General features: G+C 34.8%; 1 protein-coding gene across 1 annotated transcript in view; it reads left to right on the top strand.

Moving 5' to 3' along the window:
• The window catches only part of LOC138695200 (doublesex- and mab-3-related transcription factor A2-like), a 29,702-nt gene extending 22,046 nt beyond the window's left edge, over positions 1-7,656 (top strand). Inside the window, exon 3 of the mRNA XM_069819659.1 lies at positions 4,114-7,656. Coding sequence (XP_069675760.1) covers positions 4,114-5,219 — 1,106 coding nt within the window. The 3' untranslated portion in view covers positions 5,220-7,656. The remainder of the gene's footprint in view (positions 1-4,113) is intronic.
• Positions 7,657-12,846: the final 5,190 nt, after the last annotated feature.

The following is a 12,846-nucleotide window of genomic DNA, read 5'->3' as shown; positions in this document are numbered from 1 at the left end:
GCCTACATTTTAGATTATACACTTGTCTCTAATTCATTAATTCACATTTGGGTAATTGTAAATCCTCGCGTTTCAATATTTAAAACCTCACTTTCCTTTGAAAATTTACATTTACTCAAATTCTTCGAACCACAATGATTACGTCTTCATCGGTTTTTTCGTGTGCTTTTGTTACTGGTGAACTTTTTCTTCCCCCTTATGTTCGCAAGAAGAAAGACCTGAAGTGTCTGGTCCTGGTTATTTGTTTTGTAAGTCAATCTAAACTCATCAAATCTCGTAACATGTTCTCTCGATTTCATAGTTACAATTGATCATGAAATTCTATGTCCTTCTTGCCTGTGTGTCAGATTGTAATTGTGTTTCTTAATTAAATGTGTATGGTCTTACTTTCGAATTTTTGCCTAGTAGTCTATGAAATGAGTTTCATTCGATCACAGCTGTTTCCACTGACATTGTCACCAACGCTAAGATATGCTATTTTCTATGTTGAAGCAACGAATAAAGAAATAACTTATTATTATTATTATTATTATTATTATTATTATTATATTAGTATTATTTAAAAGTTTGGGCTCTTTAACGTCAGTCTGTTCCAAACCATATGAATATTTTTAAAGAACCCTAGCTAAGTTAGCTTAATATCTATAGAATTTTACATATTTTTAAATTATTTTAAACCTCTTTTAAGCATATTATGAGCATTAGTAGTAGATCTTTTACTATTTACTAGCAAAATGTGAGAGGTCTCAACATAAAGACAACTGATTTATATTTAAATAGTCTTGTAATTTCACATAAAATTATAGTATTGACTGAAACATGGCTACATCATGGGGTATATAACACAGAATTGTTTAATCCTAATTATAATGTTTATCGTTGTGATAGACAGAACATAAGAGGTGGTGGAGTCCTCATTGCGATTTCGTCGGACGTAGCCTCAAAAAGTGTCCATTTGCCATTTGGTGATATTGAAGCATTATGTATTCAAACAATTATTCATGGCCAGGTATATATTATTATTGGAGTGTATTTTTCGCCTGGCTCAAATTTAGAAAATTATTTGTCATTTTATAGGGTTTTTGAAAATAATACAAATCTTCAAAATAAGCATTTATTAATAGCAGGGGACTTCAATTTGCCTCTTATTACAGGGACAAATTATAATCTTTTATGTGCTGGACCTTGTTACAGAGCTTTGTCACATTTTCTTTCTATGCATGACTTACAATCTATAAATAATATTTTAAATTCTAATGGAAAAACACTTGACTTGATTCTTACTAATTTCCATAGAATTGCCTGTGTATTACAAGATGATTCTCCCCTTATATTTGTTGATACTTATCACCCTGCTTTAAATGTTAATATATCATTAAAGAGACAAAAATCGTTTGTTAAACAGAGTTATACTCATGTGTATAATTTTCAGAAAGCTCACTTCCTAGAATTATATAAATTGTTTTCCAGTGTTAACTGCCAATTGTTATCACAGTTTACTGATATTGATGTTGCTACGGATTACTTTTACTCAGTAGTATATTCTCTAATGGATTCTGCAGCTCCAAAGAAAAGAGTTTCAACTAAAAAGAAATATCCATCCTGGTTTACAAAAGAAATTATAAATAATCTCAAGTTGAAAGAATATTTCAGGAGAAGGATGCATTTATCTCAGTATAATAAAGAACAATTTAAACACATTAGAAAGAGAGTTAAAGCTATGATAAATAATGCGTATCATAGTTATGTTATTGAGATAGATAATACTTTTAAAAACGACTCTAAAGTAATTTGGAACTATATAAAAAATAGGAGAACTAGCAAAAATATCACAGCAAAGTTAATGACTAGGCAAGATCACATTTTTTATAGTAATGATTCTATTTCGGAAGCGTTTGCTGATTACTTTAGTTCGGTTTACTCTGTAAACATATCACACAACCTTCAAAAAGAAAATACGGTAATACCGGATTATATTAATTATCCATTAACAACTGAGCCTATAACTAGACAAGAATATTTGACTGCTATAAAAAAATTAAAGCCTAAAAAATCTTGTGGCCCAGATGATTTACCTCCTTATGTATTGAAAGCTTGTTTCGAAGTACTTATGTATCCGTCATGTTTGTTGTATAATTTAATTTTAAAAACAAAAAATTTCCGAAAATGTGGAAATTAACAAAGGTTTGCCCTATGTTTAAATCTGGTGATAATAGTAAAATTGAACATTATAGACCCATTGCAATAGTTTGTGCCCCGTCCAAGGTATTTGAGCAGATTCTATATACACGAATTTTTCAACATGTTTATAGTGCAATTGATATAAATCAGCATGGATTTTATACCCAAAGGTCTACCACAACAAATCTAATTAATTTTACACAAAAGGCATTTAATACATTACATAATCGCAGAAATTCAGACGTGATATACCTTGACCTTTCCAAAGCGTTTGATAAAATTGACCATAAAATTTTAATTAATAAACTTTCAAGTTTTGGATTATCTTTTTCATACTTACAGTTAATAACGTTCTTATCTTACAAACAGGCAGCAGTATGTTTCATTCAATCAAGTAAAATCAAAACCATTCACAGTAACTTCAGGTGTACCCCAAGGATCTAATCTTGGTCCCTTATTCTTTTTACTTTATATTAATGACTTACCTAAACAGATTTTGCGCACTAAATGTTTACTATATGCTGATGATGTTAAATTGTATAAAGTCATTGACAAACAACAAGACGTTTTTTATCTACAGCATGATTTGGACAGACTATAGGCCTATAGATGGAGTATCGATAATTCTCTTCTGTTAAATCTTAATAAATGTTGCTTTATGACATATTCTAAAAATAAGACAGTTGCTCAAAATTCGTATGAAATTAATGGTGTGAAGTTACCTAGAGTAGAACCATTTAAGGATTTGGGTATTTATTTTACACACAACTTATGTTTTAAAATGCACTTAAATCACGTGGTGATTTATGCATATAGAAAATTAGGATTTATAATCAGAAATACAAAAGAATTAAAAAATATAAATACTATTGATACTCTATATAAAACTCTAGTTAGAAGTAAGCTAGAGTATGCGTCTGTAATATGGTCACCTCAGTTCCAGTCCCATCAGATGCAAATAGAAAGGATACAGAAAAGATTTTTACGTTATTTATATTTTAAAAAAACATCACGTGTCGTCTTATGACAAGAAAATTTCATATAATCAGTTACTTTTTGAATTTAATTATAAAACTTTAAAATCTCGACGATTAATAAATAGCCAAATTTTACTCTATAAGACTGTTAACGGTATATTGAATAACTATGATTTTCTTAAATTCCTTCAGTTCAATGTAAAAAGAACAGAATTACGTCATAGGCAACCTTTTATTATACCTATTCCTAGAAATGTTTTCTTCAAGAACTCTCCATTGTTTGTTATGTGTAATACTTACAACTCTCTGTCTTTAAACTGTGATTCTCAATTGGATTTTAGTTTAACAATTGAACAATTTCATACAATATTAAAAAGAATTGTATTTCCTTAGATATTTAAATTATGAAGAAGCGTATTATAATGTTTTCACTCTAGTTTTTAAATAATTTGCATCATTATATTGACATTTGGCACTATATTAACTGTAATATTATATTCTAGCATCTATTACCATTATGTATTTTCTTTCTTTCGTTTGTGTTGTTTGTTTTGTTGTTTTTTTTTCTCTTATTATGTATTTTATGTATATATCTATGTAAGCCACCTGTAATTGGAAGCCTGCTTCTGTTGGTGGTGGATTTAAAATAAATAAATAAATAAATAAATAAATAAATAAATAAATAAATAAATAAATAAATAAATAAATATTAGTAAGAAGCAGGACTTTCTTATTGAAATTGCTTAATTCCACCGTTAAAAAGGTATACAGTACAAACACAAAGAAAGGAAAGAAAAATACATATTCATCCATCTCACATAAATCAACCTGGGATCCAATATAATCGTAGCTAGATATTCTGTCACTTAAATTATAGGAGAACGGGTTCCAATAATTCTTAATACAGACCTAACCTATATGATCATTTTCATTATACAAATATACCTCTTTTCAGATACGTCCGGAAATGATGAAATAGCTCTGGATTCGCCTTCAATGTCGCCAGTTCCTTTGGCACCCAATAACGAAGAATCCGACACTATCGACCCACCTGTAGGAAACACTACGACCGAGCCCCTGCCAAGTACCGTAGAACCTGACAACCCACAATCAGAAACCGAAAAACTCCAAATAAATACGACTTCCGACTCAGAAGAAAATCGACAGAGAAATCCTCCAACTATTATTTCTCCAAAGCATGTAATCAGCCAGAACAACAAGACAACTCTTTCTCCAAATTCACTGGAAATGTTGACACGACTCTTTCCAAACAAGAAGCGCTCCGTTTTGGAACTAGTGTTGCGAAGATGTGGCGATGATCTGTTGAAAGCTATAGAAGAAATAGTTCCAAGAGAAGGATGCAATAACATCGTTAATGGAAGTGTAAACTTACAAGGTAACAATGCTTTACATCAGTATTTAGCCTCGTACAAAGCAGCCGTCGGTAGCGAAAACACAAAAGAAGACACTAGACGTGTTGTTGAACCGGTGAATCCTTCAAGAAATACCACAGGAATGACATCAAATGTACTGAAATCAGCTTTCAAGCCAGTTTCTCCATCCACGTCTCTAAACATAAGCCCAAACAGCGTGTCAAATATGAACTTTAATCACCATGCAAACTCCAGTTCAGCTCAAGATTTCTTCGTCGGTAATTCTACATTGCTGTCGCCACCTACTGCTCATCAGAGTAGTTTACCTTTCGCGGCTACAATGTCATCGCTCCTGGCGTTACAGAATCACCAGACAAGCAACTCCTCTACTAATAGACTGATGTCCACGATGTTTTACCCGCCATCCGATCTCTTGTTCCAGACTCCTCACCTCCCATTCGCACATTCTGCAGCGCTCTTCACCAACGCGTTGTCGCCCTCGTTCTACATGTCAGGAGCAAACGATGCGGCAGATCAACAGTTCTTTCACCCTTATAGAAACGCTGCGGCCTCCACTTCGAATCCCGAACTTTGTTGTACTATTCCTGGTTGTGACGAGTGTAGTGGTGAGAATGGAGGACAACATCAGCAAGCAAGAAAGCCATATTCTAAGATGCCCGTCAATTGAAAGTGTGATCAAGAACTGGCAACGGTAAAGTATGGACCAATGATTCTTGTAACTTGAACAATAGTCCTTTACTGCGTACGCACCAAACTGACTAGTCATGACTAAACGAAACTTTCGGAATATACAGAGATCAGTTCCCTTTATAAATAATTTTCGTAATTCTTCATTAGCCTTCTAGATAAATTACAGGACAGTAATATGTATGAACTATATTATTCATCAAAATATTTTATTTAATGATTGGAGCTATCCAGGAACGATAATTTGGCAAGATGTTAATGTAATGAAAATTATAAGCAAACAGAGAACTTAACGAAAACTAACTACAGGTCTACAGTACTATTCTCCATAAAAATATTAGCTTATCTGCCTGCGATAATTTAAGTCCCCTAAGATTCTGGGACTATAATCCCATATTCTGAGCTGGTGGACTGAAATCTTCCTGTATTGCGGCCACTCGACATACTGTGAACTACATTACCTGCCGGTTAAGATAGTGTTGAAAAGAGGATTGATGAATCTGAAACCTCGAAATAAAATATAGATTACAGAGTCGGTTCCGTAATGGTCACCATAATTAATGACCATCCTCCATGCCACAGTAACTTCTGCCAATTTGCCGTCCTTAATGCATCTTGCTAAATATAGAGCGTCTTCTTTAGCCGCGATTGGCACCACTACGTATGAACGCTATACAAGGAGCTGTAATTCACTACACGGAATTTGTTGCCGACACTTGTAGTGTTACAGTTAGTATGATTTCGTTGTAGTTTAAGGCGTATAGCATAGAACAAAAAAAATTATACACCATATTTAATGAAGAGTGAATCGTTAAAACAGTACCAAAGAAAATTCTGTAGAAAATATCTAAATTCTACAAAACTAGGTTACGCAGCGTTTTCCGACTAGGCCGTGTCAAAGTGGAGAAGTAATCGCAAGCTATACTAGGTAGCCCATACTGAGGAGAAGAAGGGGCAAGTTCATCAAGCTAAGGAAATTTTACACATATTAAAAATACCTCACATATTAGGAACCTTAAATACTAAGTATATTCCTAACAGACAACAAAAGCATTGAACCAAAATGTTAAAAATATGAGAGAAAAAATATTTAATCACTTAGTACAGTGGTCGCTAACCACTTGTGTTCAGAGCACTAACAACTAGCAACGCATTTATTTTCAAGAATAACGACTCCATTTTACTCCAAAGTATAGTGAACCTTACTGGAAATGCGTAGCTTGTAGTATTTGCCCCGAATGCAGGCGGTTGGAAACCAATGACCTAGAATTATCATATTATGTCATAAGCTGAAACGCTCTCTAATTCCTACAATTATCACAAATGAAGTTATCTTGAATATTTTCAATGCCACAACACTCTTCATGAGCCTACTGTTTACACTCATGGTACATGATCATATAATTCTCTTTATTGACAAGGAGAAAGTACTGGTTTATATCGCCGTTTATTTTGGATACCTGGAGCTGGAAGAACTTCTTCATCCAGTACTCAAGAGTAGGCCTCGGAATGTTACATTTTTTTTTATACAGAATTAAGGCTTTAATTTTCTGTCTTAGTGTAAGACAGCCTTACGTATGGTCCCTTTATCATGATTGTCCACCGTTTTTCGTATGTAATTCCTCATCATTCTATTATGGTTTAGAAAAACCATGTGAAAAAAAAAATAAAAAAAAAGAATCATGGTAAAATATGGGTTTAATTCTCGATTAAAAATCTTCTTTACTGTTCTATAAAAAGAAATGACCACGGGGAAAGTTCGGCAGGGGTGATGAACTTGCCCCTAGTGAATAATTTTTCGAAAATAAATTGTAGCCCGTCATAAAGACTAGACACAAGTATGTGGACAGAACAATAGTGTACTTAAGAACTGATTTTATCAACAGTAATCTCACTAGACGTTTTGATTTTATCGATAAATCTGCGAGTGGAACACGAGCAGATTCATCTAGAGAAAATCAAAACTCGAGTGGGATTTAATTGACTATTACACTATTAGAAGAAAGTATATAAAGATTAGAAGTAACGAACTACTCCAATACAATAAAATATTAATTGACTTACGAAAATATAACTGTCTTCAAATGTATTATTGTACCATCTCGACATTACAAATATTACGCTAGATGTATGCTAGATGGCAGTAGTGAGCAATGCCTTCTCGTCAAGAAGTTCTCGATCTATACACATTGGCAATGTTACTAGTCAAGAAGGCTTTGTTGATTCAGTTTCATTTTTATTATTAAAACAGTTGCATTCCACTTCAATTATCCGAATCCCAGTAATCAACGTCACTTGACAGATGATTTTCAATAAATCTTAATATTAAACAATCTCTGATACGTGACTATCCATAATATCATATAGCAGAAGCTATAACATAACCTAACTAATATACTGTACACAAGTGTTAGAAAAGTTTTAATTAACGACGATGACATAAGAAATAAACATGAATAATTTTAAAAGGAATAATTATTGAATGTACAAATTTCAAATTTGAATGTGGTTGGTGGTTCAATTGATGTTATATTGGACGTGTGCGTAATAGAAGTGGAACTCGTTGATTTAGGCCTACATGGTGTATTCAACTTATTCAGGATTTCCGAATGGTGCTCTTCATTTATTTGCAAATCGGATTTCAGAAGATGCATAGGTATGATCAGTGATTTTTATTCATTCTTGTTCCTGAATGCCAATGCGAGTCATATTTGAAACTGCTGTGCATCGACTGGAGTGGTTTGTAATTTTATATATATTTTTGACGTCCAGACCAGAGCAGTTTCAAATGTTGGCAAACAAAGAAACAAATGCTAGAGACGCGATAAAATGAAACAAATGCTAGGGACGCGATAAAATTGTGCGATAAGCAGCCATGATTGGTTGTAATACGTCCTTTCGTACCGTTTTATTGGTCAAAAGTAGTATGACGTAGTAAAAGTGTAATAGTCACTATAATAACTTAATAAAATGTGGTATTTCATATTGAGCAACAAAAATGTGTTAAAGAAAATAGTTTACTAACATGAAATTGTGCGAAAACAGAAAATCTATGTAAAACTCTCTGTTTAGCTCTGACAAACAAATTCACGCGTCACCAATGAAGACTGCTAAGACTATATGTACCTATCCTCGCACAGCGCTATCATAAATTTATTCTGTGAATTTAGAGCTGATGATGAACTTGCCAACAATGATCAACTTACCCCTTCCTCCCCTATTCGTGATACAGACACTTTCATAGTCATAACCGTTTCACAGAGAAGTGGTGCTCTAGCATCATACTTTATGTCATCCTGTGCTACATTTTTAAATGAAATTCAATTTGTAAAGTTGACACATACCGTTATCCGAACAACTAAAACGTTGGCTTTTCACGCAGGTAGCCAGAATTTGAATTCCGACAGATCTAACTGGAATGTATGTTACACAAAGACGGTGCTTGGTGGTAGGTTTTCGCAGGGAACCCTGTTTCCCATACCGGCATTCCACTATTGCTCCATTAATCTTCATCATATAGTGCAGTAGTGTCAGAGTTGTAAGCTCCAAAACCAGTTGTGGAGCTAGATCGGAGCTTGAACTTGCTTATGTCTGTGGAAACACCGGAGCACGCAACCAGTCTAGTGGAGCGCTCCGCTCCGTTTAGTCTCTGTCTGACAACGCTGATATAGTGGCATGTAATTCGCCTCATAAGAGCAATGCCTACTGGCGGCTAAAGGAACTACAGCTTCGGCGTGTCGTCCACTACATCGGGACGCTTGGGTGAATGATATAAGTCAAATATTCTCAATTAACGCCGAAAATCGAAATGAAACTCACTGAATGATAAAATCGTGCTCTAACAATGGGTATCATAGTGGCTAAATTCTGGGAAAGTTAATTAAAACAGATCAAGCCTCCTTGCATACAAATTCCTAACAATAGGCCTATCCCTAGGAATAAGGGATTAGATGAGGGAAATTAAACAACTGGAGGAATCGGACCGTGCCCAATGCATCCTTAATGTTACTTATCGGCCCGTGGTTGCGAACGCTATAAAGACTTAAGCCTTGATTTTTCTGAACCGACGTATGCGACGTAAGAGGTGCGAAACCCGCCTCGCACAAATCCAGACTACACGAGAGATAGTGATTGGTTTCTATAACTGCGAGATGCGAGGTCTAAGTACCTCGCAGTTATAGAAACCACTCACTCTCTCTCGTGTAGTCTGGATTTGTGCGAGGCAGACCTTCCATCTCGCACGTCGCATGCGTCGGTTCAGAAAACCAAGGCTTTAAGGCTCATTCTCAATGAAAACTTTAAGATAGACGTGAGGGCACAAACGCTACAGTAACGGTGAGCAGTTGAGTGATCATTCATAATAGAAACTTGGCGTTATCATAAGAACCATGAAATATATCCGTAAACAGATGACTGCAATCACGAAGAATAACATGAAAGTGCAGTCAAAGTGAAATTGAAAATAAATGTTGACACAAATTCCAAAATAGACGATGTGGCCATGCAATTTATGCTTCTTCAAATTACATTAATATTAGCATGTGTATTAGATATTCAGCCTAGATATGGTTAATATTTAGGTCAGCTATAATATTACGAATATGATAAAATCAATGAATGCATTACTTCATGTTAATGGCGATTGCCTTTCATATATTTTCTATCAGAGTATTACGTCTACCTTCATTATGAATGATGTGTTTTGTCATACAGACAGCCATATGACTAAAAGAGGATTATTAATCTTTCGTCAAATTATACCATTTTATTTTATTTGTTTTTTCCAGCACTCTCCGAAATTTTTCTTTTTTATGCCCCTTTAGATAGTGTTTTTGTTTCAATATAGTCGCTGTCGTCACCGTAAACGAAAAGCTTGGAATTTTAAAGTCATTTTGAAAGTTTATTTCAGATAAGTTGAAATTTTATTAAATTATAGTTGTGTAGTTTCAGTCTACAACTTATCAATCTATATTGATACAGATTTAATTTTCTGCTGTATTACATTACAAAGTTATATTTCCACGGGCATTCTATGTGTGTTTGAGTAATTGAAAATCTGAACATAGTATCACTAGCGGGTATTTACTCCTATTTTAAAACTTCTAAATATTTTAAATTCAAATATGTGCATACAACATAACTTAATTTGGTTATATAATACTTAAAGACGCAATTAAAGTGTGGTAATCATTATAAGACTAATTTTAATATATCACAAGTTTATTAAATGTTATTTATTGCATGCCAAAACGATTTAGAACCACTCTAGTATTCACATATAATTTTATAACGTTCTTATACATGTTCAGTTTTATAATATGCACAAATGTTCTCTCACTGTATATCACCTGTGTTCAATGTGCCATTTATTGTGTTCTCCACCTGAAGATGACTTTTTAAATAAGTCGAAAATATTTGTGGAAATATTGCTTTGCAATGTAATAAAACAGAAAATTAATTCTGTATTAATATAGATCGATAAGTTGTAGACTGAAACCACACAACTATAATTTAATTGAAAGGCTTGAAGTTTGCAAGTTTCTGCGTTCCCGTTTTCGTTTACTGTACTTCTAGCATTAACGTTCATGAAACTCATTGTGAATGGTTGCGTTAAAAAAACCTTACCGCAAGCTTCGGCTTTTACGTCGCGTTTGCGTTTTCTTTTCATTGTGAATGAGACTTTAAACAGTACCTACATATGGTTGACCATCTATTTATTTGGTACCAACAAAACTAGTAGCTACAACATTCTGTGTCATATTCTTTCATGAATGAAACTGTAAACTGTTACTTAGAACAGCGAAGAGTATGCTGGTGCAATGACATTTGTAAAATAGGGAAAAACAAACATTCTTATATTTTGTCCACCAAAATGTTTTGCTCATATCATTATTGAACTCAAGTCGGAAGAATAATATATCCGGACTTTGATACTTCGCTAAAAACACTAAATTATTTCTTTTTACTGGCACTTTAAATACTATGGTGCACATGTGACTTATTATATTAATTATTTTTATTAATAGTTTTTGCTAATAAAACCTGAAAACCTCTGGCAGTGAGTCTCAAAGATCGCGCAACTACTAATGAAAGCGCGCTGCCTCGGCCGAAGCGGGCGCTCTACCGGTTAAATCTGTCCCGTAATCACGGCAAGATGATCGTCCACCTCTGCTTCGGCATGTAGGCGTGAGGCCAGCAACCGGCTGGTCGATCTAGGCCCTTCACGGGCTGTAGCGCCACGGATTATTAATCACGGCAAGAAAAAACAGGCTTACATTATTTATTTACTGGCTTGCATTCACAGGATGCTGGAAATGCTCTCCATCGTTTGCAATACAAAATTTAACAAATTTTCATTCACATGTTGAAGATTTATTTATTAATTATTTATGAGTCACTTGTGTTTTGTAAGGATGTAAGTGATGTTTCTTGGTTGCTCTTGCTGCTGACAATTTGGATACCCTGCTTTCCTGAGTTAAGCTTTGGTTTTTCTGAACCGACGCATGCGATATCCGAGGTGCGAGGCCCGCGTCGCTCAAATCCGGACTACACGAGAGATTGTGAGTGGTTTCTATAGTTGCGAGGCGCGCAGACCTCGCATCTCGCAGTTAGGGCCTATAGAAACCACTCATTATCTCTTGTGTAGTTCGGATTTGTGCGAGGCGGGACTTGCATCTCGAACGTCGCATGCGCCGGGTCAGAAAAACCAAGGCTTTAGGTAAGCGTCTTAAAATTTTTCACGGAGATTGAATCTGGCACACATTTCATCTACTTAATTTATTTTCAGTGAGAACGCGAAGCTTACCAGAATTTCTTTTATTTAGAGCGTGGCTTGTTTCTTCAAACTTTTCCATTAATCTGCGGATTGTGTTTCTGTTTGGAAAGTTCTCACCAGGTGCAACAAAAGACAACACTTCCGTATAGAATGGTATCTGTAATACTTCTTTACAAGAAACACACTTTGCTCTAAATTGTACACATTCACAGTACTACAGGACGACTATGACTGAACACAGCTAGCGTATAGGTCATTCGTTTTCTCGTGAAACCAAGTGCATGAGTGCACCGTAAGAACCTTATGGCGGGGGTAAGTGAGCTAGCTAGCTGCAAGCAGAATCGTAGCGAGAGAGGGAAGATCCTCAATCCACTTCCTTCTTCCCCTGACGCGCAGGTAGACTTCACGGACGGCAGATAACTCCGCACTTTGCCCCCTGCAGCCGACTGCCCGCCATCCCTTCCTCCCTCCCGACGATGACAGCGAATGAATCATCCCGAATTCAAAGCGAACTTCTGGCGATGCGTAGAGTAGCAATGTGTGCCAGAATGGTAGTTGTTGCAATTTATAATTCGCTATTTACAAATATCCAATAAAGTACAAAATGAAAAATTATAATGTTCTACAGCAACGCAGTTATCACGAATGGTTATTTTGAAAAATAGATTTATATTCCGTACAAAATAAGACTGATATAAAATCAAACAGAAAACAGGGCACAGGCCAACAGCTAAATTAGATTCAAAATTATTTTTATTTAAAAGAAAACGTAACGAATTTGAGGTTACAATAAAACTTCTCTCGAACTAAACCGAAAAATTATGATGCACTT

The sequence above is a fragment of the Periplaneta americana genome, chromosome 2 (assembly GCF_040183065.1).
Source record: "Periplaneta americana isolate PAMFEO1 chromosome 2, P.americana_PAMFEO1_priV1, whole genome shotgun sequence".
Lineage (NCBI taxonomy): Eukaryota > Metazoa > Arthropoda > Insecta > Blattodea > Blattidae > Periplaneta > Periplaneta americana.
This window is presented reverse-complemented; position numbering and strand designations above follow the sequence as displayed.